General features: G+C 47.1%; 1 protein-coding gene across 19 annotated transcripts in view; it reads left to right on the top strand.

Annotated features, from left to right (window-relative positions):
• ERC1 (ELKS/RAB6-interacting/CAST family member 1) overlaps positions 1–24,195 on the top strand; it is a 190,998-nt gene that overhangs the window by 107,483 nt on the left and 59,320 nt on the right. For 8 of the 19 annotated variants that reach the window (XM_075602380.1, XM_075602378.1, XM_075602376.1 and 5 more), the window contains 3 exons: positions 4,492–4,627; positions 16,614–16,745; positions 18,757–18,810. In XM_075602380.1, coding sequence (XP_075458495.1) covers positions 4,492–4,627; positions 16,614–16,745; positions 18,757–18,810 — 322 coding nt within the window. The remainder of the gene's footprint in view (positions 1–4,491; positions 4,628–16,613; positions 16,746–18,756; positions 18,811–24,195) is intronic. The other 11 variants (XM_075602383.1, XM_075602379.1, XM_075602388.1 and 8 more) reach the window with 3 other exon arrangements.

The raw sequence follows: 24,195 nt of genomic DNA, 5'->3' as shown, positions 1-24,195 counted from the left end.
TGACCAAGTGTTCCCTCCTTACAGGCCAGGCAAGTGAGTTCCCTCCTTATAGGCCAGGCAAGTGAGTTCCCTCCTTACAGGCCAGGCAGTGAGTGTTCCCTCCTTACAGGCCAGGCAGTAAGTATTCCCTCATTACAGGCCTGTAAGTGAGTGACCAAGCATTCCCTCATTACAGGCCAGGCAGTGAGTGTTCCCTCGTTACAGGGCAGGCAAGTGAGTGTTCCCTCGTTACAGGCCAGGCAGTGAGTGTTCCCTCGTTCAGGCCAGGCAAGTGAGTGTTCCCTCGTTACAGGCCAGGCAACTGTGTTCCCTCGTTACAGGCCAGGCAAGTGAGTGACTGGCCCCTACATATGAAAATATTTATGACCATCTTAGAGGTACGGTCTCTATGATTGCTTTAGTTTCTCTATCCATCTGTTCACCTATTTCGCTGGCCCATTAAGCAGCCCAAATGGCTTCCCTTCCGTGTACCACTTACATCCGTAAATAAGCTTCTTTACATCTCTACGTGGCAGTTAGGAGACGTTTGTAACCCCAGCGGGCAGCCTGTTCAGGGAGAGGATTGTGTGCGTCTGTTATCAGGGAATCCAGAATTTGTGATGTCCGATCACAGGGGTGCTAAACTCTAGTCCTCCAGCCCCACCCCCCAACTGGTCAGGTTTTCAGGATAGCCCTGCTTCAGCACAGGTGGCTCAATCAGTCCCTGCTTCAGCACAGGTGGCTCAATCATAGGCTCAGTCTTAGCGTGAACTTCTGATTGAGCCACCTGTGCTGAAGCTGGGATATCCTGAAAACCTGACCTGTTGGGGGAGGGGGGAGGGCTGAAGGACAGGCGTTGAGCACCCCTGCTCTACCACACTGCTGCATTCTTCTGGGATTATGCAAGGATAGTCTGGTTAGGATTGCCAGGGATATGTTGATCTGAAGGCTGTTACTTGGTCTCCTGCCAGGTGTTTGAATGTAAAACAAATCTGTTCTGTGTTTGTTTCGGTTATCCTGAATCATGAGAAGTGACGGCTAAAGTGAAATACAGATAAGGTGCTCAGAGAAACGATCCTCGATTTTTCACACGTAGAACATGTGCAAAGTGGTGTTACTTTTATACACATGGCGTTCACGGGCCTTACACGTATCTCACTGGAAGGCCGCGCTCCCCTGGCACACCCATTATTTTTATTCAAATACAAATCGCACGTTTTTTTGGTTTGGTGTCGGATAATTTGACTGTATAAATTCTGTGCCCTGAGCCAGGTATATAGTGCACAGTATGCAGAGAGGAGTGGCTTATATGCAGTCTGGTCTCCCCGTGGATAAATGAGGAATCCACAGCACTGATCGCTGATTTAAATCGAACTGTTTGGAAGAAGGGTCCCCCAGGAATATTCAGCGATTGATTGGGAGCAGTGGGCAGGATTAGGGTTATTTTATATCCACGTGCCCTAGTGTTTGCAGAGTTCTAGTTGCCGTATTGGTCCTGGGCAGGTGTGTGGGTTTGTAGTCCGCTGGGAGACCTATTACTGACAAATATTATAAAACTATAGCGAGGTAGTTCTGTGTAGAGGGCTAGTTCTAAGGCTGCTCAGGGGGTTCATACATCACAAGCTTCCGATCTGGATGGATTATCCATCAGTCATCTCTATCTATCTCGGTCTGAGATGTGGTGTAACTGGGGGGAATGGGCCCATGAGGAGCTAGAGCTGGAGTGGCCAACTCCAGTCCTCGGGCCACCAGCTGGTCAGGTTTTAATGCTATCCCTGCTTCAGCACAGGTGGCTCAGGTCGTTGACTGAACCACCTGTGCTGAAGCAGGGATATCCTGAAAACCTGAGCTGTTGGTGGCCCTTGAGGACTGGAGTTGGCTCGCCCTTTACTAGAGGGATGAACTTTGTGCAAGGTAATTGTAGGCTCATATAATTGTGTTCTTGGAACCAGAAGGCAGTGACTGTTCTGTGCCCTTGCCAGATCTGCCCATATCTCCTGTGTGTGATGTTTAGCTGCTGCATTTGGCTCAGTCTGGCAGCTGCTCCTTGGAACAGGCTGTAAACTCCTGTGAGTTATTTCTGACTTTAGCTTCTCCTTAGGAAGCAGTTTTACGGCCTCTCTGGTTTTTTTTGGCAGTAAATTAGAGGGCTGAGCATCCTGACCTCCGAGTGGCGGGGGAGGAGGAATGGGCACAGAATCTAGTACCGGTCACGCAGGGCGGCTGCACCACGTAGCCTCGTCCGCACCTTTTTACCCAGGTTGCACCAAGCGCGCAGCTTTAAATAAGTGTCCAAGCCACAGACGTTTGGTGACTAATTTGGTCTCAATGGCTGACTCTCTGCACCCAATAACGCCGCACCCCATCCTTCTGCACACGGTGACCGCGGTCCCCTCTCCCACCTCTTCGCCCGGTAACCGCGATCCCCTCTCCCACCTCTGCAACCCGGTAACCGCGGTCCCCTCTCCCACCTCTGCGCCCGGTAACCGCGGTCCCCTCTTCCACCTCTGCGCCCGGTAACCACGGTCCCCTCTCCCACCTCTGCAACCCGGTAACCGCGATCCCCTCTTCCACCTCTGCAACCCGGTAACCGCGATCCCCTCTCCCACCTCTGCAACCCGGTAACCGCGATCCCCTCTCCCACCTCTGCAACCTGGTAACCGCGGTCCCCTCTCCCACCTCTGCGCCCGGTAACCGCGGTCCCCTCTCCCACCTCTGCAACCCGGTAACCGCGATCCCCTCTCCCACCTCTGCAACCTGGTAACCGCGGTCCCCTCTTCCACCTCTGCGCCCGGTAACCACGGTCCCCTCTCCCACCTCTGCGCCCGGTAACCACGGTCCCCTCTCCCACCTCTGCGCCCGGTAACCGCGGTCCCCTCTTCCACCTCTGCGACCTGGTAACGGCGGTCCCCTCTCCCACCTCTGCAACCTGGTAACGGCGATCCCCTCTCCCACCTCTGCAACCCGGTAACCGCGGTCCCCTCTTCCACCTCTGCGACCTGTTAACCGCGGTCCTGTCTCCCACCTTCTACAACCGCGGTCCCCTCTCCCACCTCTGCACCCGGTAACCGCGGTCCCCTCTTCCACCGCTGCAACCCGGTAACCGCGGTCCCCTCTCCCACCTCTGCAACCCGGTAACCGCGGTCCCCTCTCCCACCTCTGCAAACCGGTAACCGGTCAAATAGGTCACTTTGCCTCTGTGCGTTACACATTCTCTGTAGGGCAATATAAGAACATTATCTTCTATGGGCTTTGGTGGCAGAGGGCTGTACCTGTCACCTTCTACTTCATTTAACCCTTTAGCTTGCAATGTAGTTCTGACCTCTCTGGCAGCTGTGTTGTAGCAGCGTGAAGCTTGGGGAAGTGATTGGTGCCGGTATCGCAGTCCGTGCAGTGGCACATGGTGGGTACGTGTTTGGCCGTGCAGAGAGCCTGTATATCTGCTGCTTATTCACTGTCGCATTTGGCGAACTGAGGGCAGGGTGTTTTGAGATAATTGGAGGGATCAACCGTGTCCTTGAATCACTGAACCAGAGACCCTCGTCACCCTCAATACATGTCTTGCAGGATCCCAGCCACAGGCCGATGGGTTAAAGGTGTCACCCCATGTAGGCGCAAAGTAAACTATTGATGGTGATATTGTGTATTTCATAGGTAAAAATCTAGATTTTCAAATCCTTTTTGAAAAGAGAAAGGTGTGAATGTGGGGTTGGGGGGGATTGCCAATCTTGTTTGCATGATCCCAGTAATGTAGTCGGATGTGTGCATGCTCCCGCCATGTCGGGTACCAGTTGGGTAAGGAGATAGGATAAGGGCAGTAAAACCAAGAATGTATACAATGTTTGCAAACATTGAGTGTGGACGTTCAAAAGTAAGTGAAGGATTTATAGATATATATCTGCTTTTTGGCTGAAGGTAATCGTAATGTTAAACATATCGCTGTTATTAGGGGGTGTGCACGTGTAAATGCTTCTCTGCCAGTGTCCAGCAAAGCCTTGCGCGGCACGGAGTGGTATGCACGCTGTGTGGCAAAGGAAGTGTTAGGCAGCGTCCATACTGTGCGCGATCACCAGCAAAAGGCTGTACCTCTGAGGCAGGCCATTGAGCGCGCGATGAAGCACGACTGCGTTTTCGGCCCACAACGACGGCCGGGTCACATGAGCGGTTCAGCCAATGAGGATGAACCGCTCACATGGCGCCATGGCACGTCTTCCCCTCCCCTTTCTAAAGGCCACGGATCACCTCTGAGGCAGGCGCGCGATGCGCTCTGTCGCACGCTTACTATATCCGCAGTCTTAGTTGTGTGTGTTCTGTATCAGTGGGCACTCAGCATTGTCACAGGTACAAACCTCACTTCTCTCTCTCCTTTTCTCTCTTTTCTCTCTTTTTCTCGCTCTCTCGCTCTCTCTCTTTTGCTCTCGCTCTCTCTCTCTTTTGCTCTCGCTCTCTCTCTATTGCTCTCGCTCTCTCTCTATTGCTCTCGCTCTCTCTCTATTGCTCTCGCTCTCTCAGACAAATCAAAGATCAGAACAAGAAGGTGGCGACTCTTAAGCACAAGGAGCAGGTGGAGAAGAAGAAGAACGCGCAGCTCCTGGAGGAGGCCAGAAGGAGGGAGGACAACCTGACCGACAGCTCACAGCAGTTGCAGGTAGGAGATCCTGACTGACGGACATTGGCAGCAAGGACAGGTAGGAGGAGCTCCTTACTGACGGACATTGGCAGCAAGGACAGGTGGGAGGAGCTCCTTACTGACGGACATTGGCAGCAAGGACAGGTAGGAGGAGCTCCTGACGGACATTGGCAGCAAAGACAGGTAGGAGGAGCTCCTGACGGACATTGGCAGCAAGGACAGGTGGGAGGAGCTCCTTGCTGACGGACATTGGCAGCAAGGACAGGTGGGAGGAGCTCCTTACTGACGGACATTGGCAGCAAGGACAGGTGGGAGGAGCTCCTTACTGACGGACATTGGCAGCAAGGACAGGTGGGAGGAGCTCCTGACGGACATCGGCTGTACGGACAGGCTGAGCGTCCCTGCCCTTTCCCTATCTCTTAGATTGTGATGTACTGTAACTCTCCAACCATCTCTGCTGCTGTACACACAGTATCCACGTGATGTGCCACTTAGTGAATTAGACACAGCGTCGCGATCACAGCACCAGGCCAACTCCGTAAGCACAGGGAGTTAGGGACTCACTAACCTGTAGAGCTTACAATCTAATAGATATTGAAAGATGCTTCCAGTCCAAGTTGAGGCCAGAATGAAGTTTTCTCTCTTGTCATTTCAGTGACCACTTTTGTATAAGAAATGGAAACATTTTAGGTGGGGGAAAAAAGCATAGATTGTGAATTGCTGCAGATCACACAAGTCTGCCCCAAATTTCACCACCTCTTCCCAACAAACTCCTTTGGCCTCAGGCACGGGGGGCGGGTGGGTTGACCGGAGACACATATGTGTTTGGCCTATACACGTTTATTTATTCCTTATTGGTATGTCTGCAGAAATGAGGGGTTGGGTAATTTTTGAGGTGTGGGAGTGCAGTGTTACCAGAAGGCCAAAAACAGCAGATTTCAGCTTCATCCTATTTGTGAGTTTGGTGTTCTTGGCCTCTGGAAATGGGGGATTCCGTGAGTGGAGGACTACGTTATGGTGTGGGATGGGGGGAGGGGGAGGGGGTTCAGCGTGCTTGGGGAAATCACACTGCGTGTTGTTTCCATACAGTGTGCTGCATGTGTTTTATAAGAAAGGGGGCAGGAAAGCAATCCATTTACGTGTGTGTGTGTGTGTGTGTGTGTGTGTGTGTGTGTGTGTGTGTGTGTGTGTGTGTGTGTGTGTGTGTGTGTGTGTGTGTGTGTGTGTGTGTTCCGTGCTTTTGCTGCCAAATTCAGAGTGTAAAATTATTATTATTTTTTTTAAAGTACAAAATAAATCAAAAGAAAAGCTTAAAATAGTGGAAATGGTTCATCCAGTATTACCAGAATTGGTCTAGACCACCAGAGGGCGCCCCAGCGCATGACACACTTCCGTGCGTGGGCTTGCACTTGCCTGAATGAGGCCAGTAGCGCAGAAAAGGGACTTCTTTATTTTAAAGGCTGTATGCACATGAAGTCCTCATTCTTTTATTTGTCTGGCACCAACACATTCCACAGCGCAGTACAACGGGGGGAGGGAGGACAATAACATTGTGTGACGAGTACCTATATGTTGAGACCAATCCGAACAAGGCCCTGAGCCAAGGAGCTTACAATCTAAAAGGAAGGAAGTGAAGACACAAGGAGTAGTGGGTTGGGTGCCGATTTGGCTATTAACATCAAGACTGAATATGCCATTCTAATATGAAAGTGAAGAAATGAAGTGTCTAAATGGGTCTTAAGGGACTTTTAAATGTATGGTAGGGGAGAAGGGAAATTCCAAAGTTGGGGGGCAGCCCGGGAAAAGTCTTGGAGGCGGGAGTGAACGGAAGTAATAAGGGAGGTGTATATTTACATATGAATGTGACTAAAATACACACCTGTGCAAAATGCAATAACTCTTCCAAGCAGTGAACCGCACAATACGAAATGTGCAGGTGTGGTGTGTTATAAAATTCTGCATCCCTGGAATAAAGGGATATAGTATATATTTATTTTATATATCGATCCTATTTAGGTGCCTGGCAATGACCCTGCTCTCCAGCCAGAAGGGCTCACGGAGGCTGGTTTGTCAGCAGATGTGTTAGAGGGAGTCGGAGGGGGGGTTGGGGGGACCTCCCCCAGCCCTTTCTCCCAAATCCCACTGCTGCTGGCGTTCCCGGGCTGATCCCGCGCTCATGTTTTCAAAAGCCCAAGCGGAATATTTTCATTTTGAGATGAAGAAGGTTTTTAAACTGGAGACTAGGGGTAAAATAAGGAGTTTAATGCAGTGTGACAGTTCCCTTCCCCGCGGCCCCCACCCCTCCTTCCTCTCAGCTCGCAGAATCTCTTGTTGGGCTTTAGGAACTGGCTTTCCTGTAATGAAAACCGACCCCTGTGTGCGCGCTCTGCGTTTTCCATGCCCCTCCCGGAGGGGGCTGCATGCAGATTACTGCCTTAACCCTTTCACTGCCAGTGGCTTGCTCTGGGCGTGTGCCAAGCCTGATCTTTTATCTCAGAGGAAAATGCCAACCCAATCATATGGGACTCGATAAAGATGGTTACCCCATTATCGAAGGACTAGGCATTTGAGGGCTAGTACGATGGGTTACAGTCCCATATCATATTGTGTTTGTACAACAGGAATACGGCTTGGGTCAGGTTCGCAGATATTGGCATGTTACGTTCCATTGTCTTCTGCTAATAATCTGTAAACGGTTACATTGGGTTTGATATGTGTGTTTATATGTATAAGTGAGTGAATTAATTGGCAGTGCTTTAAAAAAAGGTGTCTGTGCGTCTGTCTGTGTGTGCGTCTGTCTGTGTGTGTGTGCGTGTGTGTGTGTGGGTACACATGGTTACCTAGAGCAATGGCCCGGGTGTGTCAGACACATGATCTCAACAGACGTTTTCCAAAGAGCCACCCTTACGTCTTCCAAAGTGTTTACATTTATTGATACAAACAATGATGGCGCTCAAATTAGATATGGTCACACGAACATTTCACAAACATGTCTCTTTATTATTTTGGGGGTCGAAGCCCCTTCGACAGGTGAAGTGGCGGCCATCACAGAGGCGCTGCGTCCCCCGAAACGTTGTGCTTTCTATGAAAAAATAATGAGATTTGTTCGACATGTCCATGTGACTATATCTCATTTTTGAGCGCTATCAACTTAATGCTTTTTCGTGTGTGTTCCAAATAGAAAATATATATATATATATAATGAAACTAATTCCACAGCTAAATCGAGCAGTTTTTGTTACCGACCATTGCTCTTTTTAATGGTGCCTGATGACAGAGAGACACACACACTCACCCACTTTTGGTAGGTGTGTATATATCCACATGTTGTATATATTCCAGACACTTCAGCCAACCATTGTGGGGTTTGGGGTCAGTTCACAGAGAACCAGTTTTAGATCCTTTTGGTCTGAGTGGTTTTGGCCGGAATTAATAGCACGATATTATAAGACCTCGGAAAATAAGATCAGCATGTTCCCGTAAAGGCCATCTGCACGTCCGGCCATATAAACATACTCCGAGCACACACCCCACTCTGTGGGGGTTTTGTTTACTGCTGGATTCCAGTGGATAGCATTGAGAGGAACGTGGCATCTTGAATAGGACGCCGGGGCCAGGAAAAAGGTGAAATATGCTCCCCGGGGAACGCCACGGGCTCTCTTCTTATTAATAGGGAGTAAATAGATGGAGGTATAGTGTGTGTTTATATAGTGCCACAGTGTTTTGAGCGCAGTACAGAAGAGTATATAGCACCTTATAATACAGTAATAAACCAATATATTTATTCATATACACAAACTATTTGGCATCAGTTTGACAGAACCGCCGCTTTTGGAACATGTACATATCCACTGTAGGACACGCTTTATGCAGCACCTGTGTAAATTGTCCCCCATGGTGTTTCCTTACCACCCCAAAAGTATTTGTAAAGAAGAGCATATAGGATGCACTGAACATCCTGCGACTGTTACCTTATTTTGGGCCACGGTGCAGAGTTTGCAGCTCCTGCGGGTCTCAAGCTGCTGTAGTTTGATTTCTGTTGACCCCCTGCCCTGGTGAACACTGGCCACAAGTTCTGAATATTCCTTCTAATCAGATGTCCGAAGCTCCTTTTTTGTATGGGGCTTGCAATAAAGATGCTCCGAAGTTTCCCAGCTCTTCTTCATCACAGGTTCTCTAGAAAGCGTTTCTGCTCTTCAGAGAGTCTCTAGGTGGAAATCTTTCAAGAACATCTCCTGAAGCTTTTCCTATTCATGTCTGGCAAAGAACAGTCACAGAGGGGCCATTCACTGAGCCAAGTGCTAGAGAGACGGATTAGGGCCCCTGAAAAATGTCTACAATTAGTCAGTGGAGGCTCTCCGTGCCCTCTCTAAGAGCCTGTGATTTAGGTGCTTGGCCTCTGTGTCTCAGGTTGTTGCCTTTGGATGGATGGATTCAGGTCCCAGAGGGCTCGTGGTTTGGAGAGGTGCCACAGAGCACATGGATCAGCCTCGCTGGCCTCCATCTTGTTCACAGAGCTGGCTCCCTGCCATCGTGTCCAGCACAGGGCCTGTGGTTTGGTGCTACTCCTGCTCACCCAGCCTGTTTACTTTGGACAAACAAGGTGTGACTGGATGTCCCTTGTTTGAGCCTGGTCTTTTCTGAGCTTGCCCAGGAAGTCACACGATTCATTCACCTGGATGAAGTCTTGTCTCGTCCAGACTAAACTGTGGTGCTCAGACCATAAAAAAAAAAATGAATAATAAATCAGTCCCTCCAAGCACAGTGGGACCTGCCTGTGTAGTTATCTTGGATCACATTCTGAAGTTTGGTGAAATTCTCTTCACGTTTCTGTTTTTCAAAAACAAGAGAAGTTTATGAAAAAATGAAGGATTTATTTTTTTGCACAAACTTCGCTGTGACGGAGAGCGATAACAGGCAGGAACTCTTCAAAGCACGCCATGTGCATCCACGCCATGTATCTCCCTCTTCCACAGCAGGTACTGGCCTACTGTATGTATCGGGCAATTTGCTTGCCTGGGAATGCATGCACACACTGTATATAGGCATGCACACACTGTATATAGGCATGCACACACTGTATATAGGCATGCACACACTCTATATAGGCATGCACACACTCTATATAGGCATGCACACACTATATAGGCATGCACACACTCTATATAGGCATGCACACACTCTATATAGGCATGCACACACTCTATATAGGCATGCACACACTGTATTCTTTCAGACTTTGTAATGTTATGGGGATGTGCACATTTTCTGGTACATCTAAAACTGCTTTGTCCGAGGCCCTAAAATTAGTGGGGGGGGGGAGGAGGTGGGTTTTTTTTTTTTCACAGCAAAGTGCTGACTACTATCAGTGAAAAGTCTATGGAAATTTGAGAACCTGATGCTTAAAATGCAGAGCAAAATGATTTGCCTGCCGGTTTATATGTGGCGAAGTGATACACTGTATATATGACAACAGGAAAGCGGTACAAAGGAGGAACGATGAGTGCAGACAATGCCAGGGCTGCTTGTGCTGTTGGCAGTGGTTACATTACATTTGTGACCTGATAGAACATGTAACGTATATTGTCACCGCAGCTGCCGAAGCTCCTGTTTTCCCAAGCGCATATGGATAAGTGAGCTTCAGAGTGCGATATTACTGTGTCACAGCTCTCTGCTGTGTACATCACAATCATGTATGTAGAATAGATGGCCTCCTATGTAATGGCCATTCAGTGTTAAGGATACTGAAAAGTACAAATGTGAACACAACCAAACACATTCAAATAAAATGTATTTAATAAAGTACTATAGACAATGGATATTGCAAAATTTAAATATGATATGCGAAAATGATCAATTCCCTGTGTCCGTTACCACTTGTAATTAGTCGATGTGGTTGTTACATGGAGTCCCTTCTGCTCCTCTACTACTAAAACACTAATACACACCCTTATTCTCTCCCGCGTTGATTACTGCAACATTCCTTTCAACGTGCTACGGCTAGAATCCTCTCCTGCTCTTCAAGACTTATCTGCTTCTGACTTCCTATTCATTGCAGTATAAACTACAGAAGTCTCCTTTCCTTTAAGCTTTTCATTACCCCAATGACGGCCCCTGCATTGAAGGGGCCCGGGCATGCCAGCAGCCCATGTGCCCAACCAGGTATATCGTGCTAGTAAATGCGCCCAGTTTCTAGGGGCTGATCTGACCGACTGCTCCTTCAGAGCTGTGACCACGAGCAAAACAGGATTGGAGCGCACTCTACTTCTGTCTACATCACCCAGTGGGCTCCACTCCTGGTTTTGATCGTCCTCGCCGCTTGCGTGGCGATGACATGGCCGGTATTATTGGGTTGCTGCAGGATTTCCGGCATCTAAAATGTTGGGGCTCTGCTCCTCCATATATCAATTCTGTTCTCAATCTGTTCTCATTACACTCCTACTCGCCTCTTACACTTGACCCCAAGGTTGTCTCGTGTTTGCACCTTTTGCTTGCACCTCCCTCTCACAATGTAACCTTGCACTCCTTTCTCCCTGCCTGTAGAATGCTCTTCCTCATTCATCAAGAACTTTCACTTGTATTTTTTTTTTTTTTAAACTCCAGCTGAAAATTCACCTCTTAAAAGAAGAATCTCTTTAAAATATCTGCGCCTACATTACTGACTTCAGTTTCACTTGACCTCACTGATTGCCCTTTTAATAATGCACCTTTACTCCTTACTGGGTCTCCAGATCTCCCAAATGTACCACTTAGATTGTAAGCTCTGCGGGGCAGTGTCTCCGATTTTGCCTTGTCAATTACTTTCTCCCCTTATTGTAATTGCTGACATTTTGATGACCATTCTTGGTGTGCTGTCAGAATTGTACCCCAGAGGTGGTTGAATGAATACATCTATAACTGTGACAATATTTACGGCGTTAACACCTTCACAGCCAGAGCAGCACGGGGTTACAGGTAGCCTTTTTTACCTCCTGCAGCAGCCAGGCCTAGCCTCTGTTTATACTCTTAGCACTATAGATTAAATGTTAGGTCAGCAGAGGAAAACATCTGGGGGTCACTCGAAAGGTTAAGTCCACTATGGTGGAACCCCGCCTTCGGGCCGCCCCTCTATTTTCTGCTCCTGGTTATTTGACTTCAGGTTTGTAAGATTAGATTCTGGGCTCAGCCTTGTGCTGGAGCCTGTCAGGGAGATTAATGGCAGCGTTGACAGAAAGCAGCAGCTCCCCTGAGAGGTCTCTGCCGAAAAAACCGGAGCCATGATTTACTTATTTAAACCATAGGAACAGTTTGCCAGAGAAAAGACACAGGAGGGGGGAGGAGGAGGAAGCGTATAATAAATGTAACACTTGGTTTTTAGACGGCGGTGCCAGCTTACTCTGCACAAGGTGTGAGAGATGCCTCCAAGGTAGGAAAAGGAGCTGCAGGTGAGAATGTTTCCGAGGGAAAGAATTCCCTTGCACAGGAATAGAACTATGCCCGGTATTCACCGGGGAACTTTTATCCTGTGAATCAGTCTGGTGTTTCTGGGTAGCAAGAGAATGTTCAGGCTGGGTGGGCCGCAGCCTCTGCTGCAGCAGTGGGGTTTTGTGTTTGCAGTAGGTGACGCTCCTGTCAGAGTGTGCGGGGATCCCTCCCTGATAACTCGCCACTTCGCCATGCTACATTCAGACCAATTATCCAGCTCCACAAGGGTAGAAATGCACTGCACCTTACGCCCCGTGCAAGAATTCCTACGTATGATCAATCCCAGCTGTAGCTCTCCGAGGGGCGACCCTTGTTGCTTAAATATGTAAAGCTTTCTGTGCTGCCCTCACTCACACACACTCCACTCGGGCTGCAGAGAGGCCATGAAGATCCAGGATAATTTCATCTCGATCATCTATAGTTGAACATCAAACAGAGCAGTTTCCTGAGAGCAAGAGCTATGAAGCCAGTGAGAAACGGCCTTTAAAGTCCAACACAAGCCATTTCCTTGTAATAATAATGCACAAATACATGTGAATGTGTAACCCAATCCCAGCTGCACTCTTGAAAGGCATTTCCAGCCCCTTCCCATAGAAATCAACTTCGCAGCGGCATCTGGCTTTAATTTCTCACTCTCTTCCAGGGGGAGTCTGGGGTCCAGGTAATTGAGGTGAATGATTCCAATGAAATGGTGTGCGTGCGTCTGAGAGCAGAGGGAGGAATCGGGACTGTCTGTCTGGATTAGGGAGACCTTAATGGTTGTGGCAGTGGAACCAATTCTCATATAGGCCAGGATACTAGAAATGTCTTCCTCTGTGACCCAGTGATCCAAGTGTGATATTGAGTGAGGTGGGAGAAGTATAGTGACACTAAGATTGAATGTACAAGTTTAGTTTCAAGGATTTATATGAAGGATTCGTTGTAGGTTGAAACCAGCATTTAGGGTCTCCGAAAAAGTATCTCCACGTACGACAAATCTATATTTCTCCTGGATCAATACAGCTACTCGAGCAGAGAAGGCCAACTCCAGTCCTCAAGTGCCACCAACGGGTCAAGTTTTCAGATTATCCCTGCTTCATCACAGGTGGCTCAGTCATTATGGTTGAGCCACCTGTGCTGAAGCAGGGATACCGTTGGTGGCCCTTGAGGATTGGGGTTGGCCACCCCTGTACTAAACCTTTTTTGTCTTCTGAAAATGGGTTTGTTTTGAAGTTGACCTTTCTGATTTTCTCGTGTAACTCTAACACCAGGCTTTCTCCCCAGCACTTTGCTTTTAGACGCCAGTACCACTTGTTTGTAAATGGTCGCTGTGACAGATGTGGATTGACTTTGCTCCACTTTATTGCCCTTCAGACTGAATGTACACAGCGCTGATTTGCTCCTATACCGTTGGGCAGAAATCCGGAGGGGTTAGAGAATTAATATTGCAGGATACACATCATTGAACTGTGGGTGGGAAAGCGAGGCAACACCATGGGGACAGACATTTTTCATGCGCCCTGCATGGAGTGCACCAGAAGTGGGATGTACAGTATGTTCTAAGGACAGCTGTTCATTAAAAATGTGCATCGAAAGGATCATCTCTTAAAATGTGTCAACTGACAAAGAACAAACTTGTGAGCTTTTACAGGTTCTGCACTAGAAAATCTAATTTATTATGTAAAGGTGCTGCTTTTTATTGCTGATTATTAGAATCCCGTGTGACTCGCAGATAATCAGCGAGAGGTGATGGGCCTGTTTCGGAAGTGCGGTGGCCGGGCACGTGGTACCTGTGGTTGGGGTGCCATTAGTGTCTGGCACTGATGAGCTTAAATTAATGTCATAAATTGTATAATTACTCCACAGGGTGGGGGGGGGGGGATGGGGGAAATCATCTCCTTATTTGGTGGTTCCCATCCCCTTGGGAGGAAGCCTCCTGTGCAGAGATTTTGTCATCTCTTGGTTAAGCCTCTGAATGCTTTGGTATTTAATTGGGGGTTAAGTCTTTCAGTGCCGGAGGTCGAGCTGCACAATCCTACTATAATGAATTGCAAATTATTCCGTTTCTGAAACCTAAACCTCTGTTGGTTAATGCCGAGCTGACACCACATTATATTTTCTGTTAATGTGTATGTGTATGACAGTGTATGCAGTGCTGTATACAGAATGTTGCAGGCACAAGGAGTCCCTGCCCTGAAGAGCTTACCATCTAATTTTGGTACCTAGCGCCACCAGTTACTTACCCACGGTTATAAGGAGCAGACGCTGGGATTTGAATTGGTTTCATCCACTTCAAGGGCATTAGAATTACCATTAAGTTTCTCCAGCCCAATACATATCGGCATCAGAGAGCAAAAAAAGGAACCACTCCATTCATATCCTCCATCCTTAGTGTTTAGGTTTCATTTAACCTCTCGGCTGAAAGAGGGGACAGCCATGTGCTCTGCAATGTACCATTAGAACAAGAGGTCATGCTTTGAATATTAACTTTATTTCATATAGCGCTTTTCTCCCAACGGGACTCAAAGCGCGTCACAATGACAGTATAGTGCGCGGGACGCAGCACACAGGATTGTTATAGACACAGTCCCGGCCCAGATGAGCTTACAATTTGTTTTTAGTGCCTGAGGCACAGGGACATAGTGACTTGTCCAAGATCACAAGGAGCTGACCAGGTTCCCCTGCTTCAAACTCTGGGTCATTGTTTTTCAACCCTGAAGCTAGAAGGGCGCCAGGCTTAATGGGAATGCGAGGAAGAACTTATTCACGGAGAGTGCTGTATTTGTGGCATAGACTCCCAATAGAGAATTCGGAAGGCTAGATATGAAATGCCAAGTATAAATTGAGTTTATCTCATGTTGTGTTTCTGTCAGGAAAGTGTTTACAGGTTCCACCAATAAGCCTCCCTGCAATAAAATCAGTCTCTGTAGGCCCTGTATGTACAGGCCTCCGAGTGTGGCTGCTTCCTACATTATGCATTCCACTGCCATGGAAGGTAACCCTCCAATAGTGGCCTGCAGGTGTGTCCTGTAGATGGGGTTCCTGATCTGTGGTGGTACACAGTCTGATAGACACATGGAGTTTTTAATGTCTGTATTATTAAGAAGAGAGTAGGGCAGCATTGTATTCATACTACAGGTATTTGTACAGTTCTATTGAACTCATTGAGTAAAACCAAGCTGTGGTGTAGCTAGATACTTTGACTGTAAATAGCTAGTAGTATATGAAATACAGTTGCATGTACTACTTTATGATGGACCAGAACAAAGTAAGGTTGGTAACTCTTTGATAAAGTCCCTTGTAAGGGATGAAACGCGTCAGAGCTTTTATCATGATGTCCAGCTTTTTGCAATAAAGTATATTTTTTATCCATCAAGCTTGTGCTGGTTCACTAGGAGGTAGTGACCATTCCTTCCTCTCTACTTTACATGCTAAGGTTGGTAACAGCTGCTCCCGATACTCAAGATCTCTACATGTGCCGGTTTGGGTGTATTTGCACCATTTAATGTCTTAGGATGTGACCAGAAAGGAAATAAACCGTATCCGTCGGTTGACTCAAAGAAATCTGCATATACAGTACTAACAGCTGCAAACTAACCAGCTCCACGCTTTGCTGTCCTGCTTGGGAGAAGCTCCAAGACCCACCTCTGCTAATCTCTTCTACTAACACCATCTCTCCTAAACCTGCTCTGTGTCTAACTGCTACCTGCACCACCTACAATCCTTCTGCCTTCTTACTCTCTGCTCGGGGAATCATTTCCGTGGGTCAGGATGGACTGAGGAGTAAGCGGAGGCTGCGTGAGACCCGAGGAGAGGAAGCTGGTCGTTAAAAGATCATAAGAAACCAGCATTACATAATGTATCAGAAAGAAGGACCCCATTGTTTTTCTGTTTCTCAGAAAAGAAATGCTGGCAATACCTTTTTTTTTTTAATTGGTTAAAAACACAAACCTCCAGGACCATTAAGGTCTGTTACCCAATCAAGTCACGTGACCCATTTATCTCTCTGTCGCTGTATGGGCTCAGAGAGTTGTCTGTAATGCGGCTCTGTGGAGGTTAGAGCATCGGTCTGTATTCAGCAGTTCTAGGAGTTCCAGATAATTCCATGCAGGCTAAAGCCATTCATAGTCTTAATGACCAGGAGACTCAAAGTAACACAGTATCGGCATCTCGGGGTGCCCAGAAATACTGCCATCGAGCCACTCTTTGTCTGCCCAGAGTTCTTTTTTCCCCCCCTCAAACTGAGGAGATGGCCGCGGTGTTGTCCGGAAGGCTGGTACAACAGGTCCCTAGTCTCGTATTAACAGGACGCCCTGGCACGCTGTGACTGCTCCACTTCTGGATAACCTCTTCTGCTCTTCCTGTGCTAACTTTCTCCTGCTATAGAACCTGCTGCACTGAACTGTCTCTCTCGCTCTTCTTCCCACACTTCATGAAGACCAACAGGCCAGCTGCTGGTCCCCTGTGTCTGCTCCTGTGTCCCTAAGGTCTCAGGAGCCACTGCGGTGGATAGTGTGATGGGGTCCGCTAGCCTCATGGGGGTCTCCTTTCCTTTATGCAGGATGTCACGCTCCAGAAGGACGAACGGATTGAGGAGCTGGAGGAGGCTCTGCGGGAGAGCGTGCAGATCACCGCGGAGCGTGAGATGGTGCTGGCGCAGGAGGAGTCCGCAAGAACCAATTACGAGAAACAGGTTGGCCACCTTGTGCTGTACACAGCAGGCCTGGCAAGGGGGATGGTCTTAACAGCTGTAGCTATGAGGTCGTCTTCCACTACCCTTTACTACCCTATAGACTTTTCACTCCAGAGCATCAGACTTTAATTATACTAGCACTGCACATGCACTGATCGGAAGTTCTGATAAACTGGCTGCAGTTGGTATAATTTATTAGTGATTGGTTGCCCGTTTTATACAGTAAGCTGGGAAGTCATTTATAAGACCCGGAGGGGACAATGAGATAAACACAGCGCGGTTATGGTAGAGTGAAATTATACGAGTGAAATTTCAGGGTTAAAACGTTGAAAATGTAAAAACCTGACTTTTTTCCTGGAAAGGCCTCGTAAAGAGCTCCCCATCAATGTAGGACCTGAGTGGAGAGCATGGCGGCGATAGGGAGCGATTTGTGGAACGGGGCCAGAGGTGGTGAGCGATTTTGGAGAGCAAGGGCTGGAGAAATAAGGGGGAGCAGGGTGGGGGGGGGGGGGGAGAGAGAGCTAGGGCGGCGTGGGGGGGGGGGGAGAGAGCTAGGGCGGCGTGAGGGAGCGATTGCAGAATTGAGCTAGATGGATAACGTGGGTTGAGAGCGAGTGAATCTCTCACGGAGGTGGGACAGGCTTACTGCTTAACATGCCCTTACACGATCTGTAAGGTCTCCAAACACCCCACCCCTCTGCTCTGGGGACTGCAATCATATTGCTATTATCTGTAGGACAGTGCTGGCTCGGCTCTACTTCCCACACGTGTGTCTCACACTCTCCCAGTAGACGCATGTTGTCCTGAAACGAGTGTCTGCTGAGTTTCACATTTATTACACAACCACTATTCGTGCCAACACATTTATAATGGTGAAAAGGTTTCTAATTCCTGGGGAAATTTATAAAAATTAAGGATTAAATATTTATTTATTTTACACCTGTAATGTGCATTTGAGCATGACCTTGAAGGTGAATGTGTGGGTGTGCCTGTGATGTCACCAGTGACCTCAGTGAGGGTGCTGCTGATGTCAAATTTCGTGAACAAGGTTAAGTGGTAAATAAAAAAAATAAAAAAAGTGTCTGATTAACATTACCCCTTTAAAAAAAAAATCTAATTATTTATTTTATTTAGTCAGTATTTTTGAGTGGATTATATTTTTTCAACTGCCCATTTAAACAAATCTCATGACTTGTACATCTGTTTAAACCAAAGTAATTCACAATCTGTGATTTTTAGTAGAACACCGTCCTCCATTCTGATAAAAATCCTTATCAGACCACGAGAAATGGCAAGAAGGGAAGGGAAGTTATCACAAGTTTATTATTGACCCTATAAATTGTTTCCTTGGGATTTCAGCATAACATGGTCTCTTCATGTGTAATGCCTCCTCATCCCTGATCATCAGCCGAAAGGCTATTCCATTCCATTTCAATTAGTCACATTATTAGACCTCAAAGCAGATGAGGCATCAGGGAGATTGGTTTATTGAAGTTAAATCATTGATCAGAGATGGAGCCTGCTCAGTAATGCAGCAATGTACTATCAAATAGTTTTAACAATGTCTCCTTGAGTTTCCCATCTCTGGGAATTGTTAATGTTCACAAACACTCATTCACACACATGCATTCACGCTGCTTTTCTGATACAGGGTGTGCTTTAACTTTCCCCAGTTAGCTGCTACATCTACCACTCACTTCAGGTCAGTTTGACAGGTAGCTCTTCCCCTGTTTGCAAGTCCTTGACTCGAGAGACAAAAATAAACAAGTGCTACTTTTCTCCTCTATACAGTGTAAGCATTGGTTTTGTGTGACTTCTGTTCTCTGGAAAGGGAAATGTCAGGGGTCTGGGGGTCCTGCTCCCATGTTTACACCTCCCTGCTTTAGAAGCAGTGACCTAATCAGTAGCACGTCCCCACCCCTCTGCACAGTTTGGTTGCTTATATTGTGCTGGTATAATTGCATGCTTCCCTCCTCTCTTGTTTTTTATTTCTCTCACTGCCTGTCTGAAGCTGTCTTTTGAAAAAGTGCATGAGGCCACTGATCCTGCCTTTAAATGGTCTAAGGTATGGAGACTTCTCCTGCTGTGTCCTTCTGCCTCTCCCGTCCCACCCCTCATCCACTGTCTGTGACTGACGCTGTGCCAGGCTTTCCACCTGTGCCAAAACCTGACCCCTCAGGGGCCTGGCAGAGCATCACGTTATAGAGGTTCATTGTGTACCCACCTTCAAATCCCCGTTATCTGATTTCTTCTCCTTTGTGTTTGTAAATGTGTGCTGATAAAATACCTGCTGAATTGGGGGGGGTTGGTGGGGGGGACGAATGGGTACAGATTATCGTATAAACCATAGTGTAACCTAATCTATACTTGGTCATCGGCAGGTAGCACTGTTTTTATTGGGCCAGCACAGCTGTTCCATTTGAATGGTTCAGAGCGTTCCAGACCTCACTAGTTTCTTCCACATTTTACAGGAAGTGTTTTCTATGATCTCAAAACCTCATATGCCACTAGTACTAGCATTTCATGGCTTGTTTTTATTTAATGTACCCAGCACTATGCAGTGCGAGACACAGACAGCAATACTATGAGCAGAAATACCCAGAGCTTTAATCTAACCAGTGTTATTGCTGGTAAAAGCCCTTCATCTGAAGGAAAAACACCATCGTAGAGGGGTCTTCATCCTGTAACATGATGGATTGACTCTTGTTTCTGGTCTCTACCTACTGTAGCTGTGTGCACTTCCCACACCGGTGTAGTAACGTATGATAGTGCTTTTTAAATAAATGTTTTATTTTTAATTCAAATAATAATGAACTGTTTTTGTTGTATCTGGTTGTGCTTGACCTTTTTCTCTCTTGGCTTTTGAGAGTGCTAGTGTTAGAAATTGGATACACCTAGGCAGGGTCTTGAGCACCTAGCTACATTTCTTGTGGGTGATCCCTCCATTTCTTTTCATTACTTGGTTATTATGGCCTGTTACGTGCAGCGAATGTGCGTTAGTACAGGGCCATTTGACCCAATCCTTTTTTAGTTTCTGTTCTTGCTGCAAAATTGATTGTCAGATCCATCTTTTATTCCTGCCCGTTACCGTTCCCTTGTCTTTCCCGATGATTCTCCGTATCATTGACTGCATTTGCCTTTATTGCTCCTGCTGGAAGGCTGTTCCATACCTGTATTACTTTCATTAAAGCGCTTGTAACGCCCTAGAGCTACAAAGCATGACCACTTGTCCTGGAGCTTCTCTTTCCGTGAAAGATGCTTCTTTCTTGCACCTCCTTGATGCATTTGGGAAAAAATTACACATTCCATCTTCCTCCTCTTCCAAGTCCTGATCTGTATTCAGTTTCTAGGTTTCAGTGGCCCAATGAAAGATGGCAGCTCTGAGAAGGGCTTACATCAGCATCGCCTTCCGAGATGTATTTCAGAACCTCCTAAACATGAAGGCTTTATTGAAAGGGATGTGGGAGGTCTTCACATCCCTAGGACCCTGTTTGAAAGTGCTCTGTATTTTGAGAATGGAAAATGGCAAGAATATATGGAAGCCGGGATCAAGAGGAGTGGGGTCTGCAGATTCAAAAGGCAGCAGAAGAAAACCTATATTTTGAGTTGAATAACACAGAGAACGTATGTCTTCTAAACGGTCACACTCCCATGTACATGTCCGCGCCTTGATATCGGCAGTGTAAAAACTGTGCGATTGTTGGAACCTGAGAGCGTAGGTGAGATGTGTGGGTGCACTGGCATGCTTTGTACTCTTTTCCTCAGGATGAATATAGATAGGCCTATGTATAGCAAATTAGAGGTATTGCAGTATTTAGATACAATTACATTTTGATAGACCCTGCAATGTTACATAGTAGATGAGGTTGAAAAAAGACCTATGTCCATCAAGTTCAACCTATGCTACATTTAGACGACTGATACTTATCCTATACTTGTATTTACAGTATATTGATACAGAGGAAGGCAAACAAAAATCCCCAGTTACACATTATTCAACAAAGTCTCACAAGAGGAAAACATTTATTCCCACCTGACTCCAATAATGGCAGATTTCTCCCTGAATCAACATCCTTTCCATGTTAACTTATTTGGTTTATCCCTATTTTTTTTTTTTAAATATATCTATTGTATCTGAAAAAAGGGGGGGGAAGGGAAACACAGTGATTGTGCCCCTAAAAAGAATTCACTAAACTGCACACCACAAAATATAAAAGATAACTTTTAATAAATTGACTTAAAACATATATTACCAGAGAATGGTGTAACGTGAGTTAAAAACTAATTAAATCAAAAATGTCAAGCATCTATGTCATCTGATACATATGATTGTAATATCCCAATGAACCAACTAATGATGGTGGGATATAGATGGCATAAGATGCTATAAGTCAGGGTATTAACCCCTCTGGATCAGTTGTTAGATCAGATGGTAAATGTATAGAGGTCAGCGAGACCAGATAGATAGTATAGGGAAAATATCCAATCCTCCTAGTATAATTATTCCATTGAGCACCTCTGTGATTACTTAGTCTCATGAAGTGCATATCATATAAGTAAAGAGACTGACACTCACAGCCACAGTGCTAGTGAATTCACAGCAAATACTCTGTGAGGACACATATACACAGTGATAGGAGGAATGACAACAGTACTCACTGACTACATAAGCTAGACTGAAATAGCCAGGTTATTTGATCTATACATACTGAGACAGGAGGCTACCTACACTACATTAAAACAGCTCCAAGTAGGAGACTGACAAGATTGCGTGTCCAACGCGCGTTTCCCTCCCACAAAGGAGCTTCAGGGACAAATTTTACTGGGGGGGGAGAGGACTGAACCCATATATACCCTGGCAGTACCTTGATTGCAAAAATCGATTGCCGTCAGCTGTTGCGCATGCGCACTACGCTCGCGCACACAACAGCAAAATAAGATGCCTAAATGCTCCTAAAAGTGGATGCTTGTGAGATCTAATATAATATACCTTAATCATGCCACTATTGGTGCCTTCCCGATCTTTTTCTGAGCCAGAACAGCCGTTATAAACCGTAGCAGCGCATTTACTTGATACTGCGCATGCGCGAGGACTTAGAAAATATTTCTGTTCAGAGCGATCTTCAATGCGCATGCGCGAACTGGTCGCGAGGAGTTCCAATGCGCAGAAGTGGGCTGATAGTCTTAAACAGCCTCAAAAATGCTGGTAAGAAGTCTACAGGGCATATATAGCAGCAGATTATGATGTACTGATAAAGGGAAAAGACAACAAGGGTACTGGTCCTATTTTAGCATTGTACTTACATGCCTATTGCACATCCTAGATGATAAAGGTCCCCAACAGCTGTGTGTTAACAAGCAATGTGTCACTAAAAATGCAGTGATGGACCAAAAAGTCTAAATTAATAAAAAGAAAACATATGTATATATGCATAAGGTTGTTGTCTGTTCTTGCAAAATTGTATATTAAACAGCACATATACACACATTACACACATAATAAACCCACAAGATTCCTCAATCGTGGGTATAACATAAAAACATTGAATAAGGCTTATCATCGGGCACTACACAGTGAAAGGAGCTCTCTTCTGTCTAAAAGCGCCAACAAAAAATCTAAAGACAGTACAATTAGAGTCATTGGCACCTTTAACAAAAGATGGTGGGCTATTAAAAAGATCTTTACTAGGCACTGGCATCTCCTCCAGGCTGATGCAGATCTGGCAAAAGTGATTGGCCCTAGACCTACTATTATTAGCAGGAGGTCTAAAAACCTGAGGGACTCCCTTGTGAATAGCCATTTTCAGCGGGCTAGGACAACTACATGGTTGAGTCCTGTTAAAGGGATGTACCGCTGTCAGGGCTGCAAAGCCTGCAGACATATTAACGTTGCCAAAGTATTTGCCAATCATGATAATACTGTACAATATTGTGTGGACAGTTTTATTAACTGTCGAAGTACCAACGTTATCTATCTTATCACATGTAACTGTGGTAAGAGATACGTTGGGAAAACAACCAGACAACTCCGCAGACGTGTTTTAGAACATATAAATTCCATCAAGCACTCTGCTGAAACATCAGTTGCCAGACATATCACACAATTCCATAATGGCGATGTTAATGTCATCAAATTCATGGGCATTTACCAATTGAAGTGCCCTATGAGAGGCGGCAATACTGACCAATCGCTGCTTCGTATCGAAGCAGAATGGATTTATAAGTTGAAAACAAGGAGTCCAAGTGGACTCAATGAAGGGTTTACCTTTACTCCTTTTATTTAAATCCGGTCTTTTGGTCGGATAATTCTATCCATTCACTTCTGCCCGGGTGCACATAAACTGTCCGTGTCTCTCCTCATGTCCACCTGGGACATCTTTTATGTCCGCTGTGTTTAGTAGCCATTCTTTGGTATTGATTGATATTATTTTATTATAATTATTGTTCTTTAAACTAGCGACTATAATACCTCAGTTCTAAACCCCGTTCCTGGGTTTATTATGTGTGTAATGTGTGTATATGTGCTGTTTAATATACAATTTTGCAAGAATAGACAACAACCTTATCTACTATATATTTCTGAAAGTGTCCTATGTGTCCGGGTCTGTATGTGTCTCCCTGTGTCCCTCCCTGTGTCCCTAGCGGCAATCTCATTGGACCTTGGGCCTTGGCCAGGCCAATGAGATTGCTCCCTTGGTCCGCCCGCCCGCCCCCCTCTCATTGGCCTGAGGCGGAGTGAAGGGGACACAAAAACACACACACACACACACACACACACACACACACACCCCCCCCCTCCTCCTCCTCTCCCCGGGTCTCCCGCTTTCCCGCGCTTTTTCCTCCCCCCCCCCCCCCCCCATCGCCGCTACAGTCAGCGGGGGAGCGGAGCGAGCGCCCGGGACACACACACACAGCACGCGGCTCTGGCTCTCCCTCACCCGGCGCTCTCCTTCCCCCCCCTCCCCCCCCCCAAAAAAACACACACAGAGAGCACGCGGCTCTCCCCTCACACAGGCGGCTCTCTCACCCGGCGAGGCCGCTCTCTCACCCGGCGAGGCCGCTCTCATACCCGGCGCTCACCCCCCCCCCCCCCACACACAGAGAGCACGCGGCACTCCCCTCGCACAGGCCGCTCTCACCCGGCGAGGCCGCTCTCTCACCCGGCGCTCACCCCCCCTCACCCGGCGCTCCCCCCCCTCCCCCCCACTCTCACCCGGCGCTCACCCCCCCAACTCTCACCCGGCGCTCACCCCCCCCCCCACCCCACACACACACAGAGAGCACGCGGCTCTCCCCTCACACATGCCGCTCTCTCACCCGGCGAGGCCGCTCTCGCGGCGCCGAGTACCCAAGATGGCGGCGCCCGGGACACAGCAGGGGAGCGGCCACAACACGCTGCCTCCCGCCTCAGATCCACGTGGGACCTGCCGGATGGGTGAGTGAGCGGCCA

Source organism: Ascaphus truei, chromosome 5 (assembly GCF_040206685.1).
Source record: "Ascaphus truei isolate aAscTru1 chromosome 5, aAscTru1.hap1, whole genome shotgun sequence".
Classification (NCBI taxonomy): Eukaryota; Metazoa; Chordata; class Amphibia; order Anura; family Ascaphidae; genus Ascaphus; species Ascaphus truei.
This window is presented reverse-complemented; position numbering and strand designations above follow the sequence as displayed.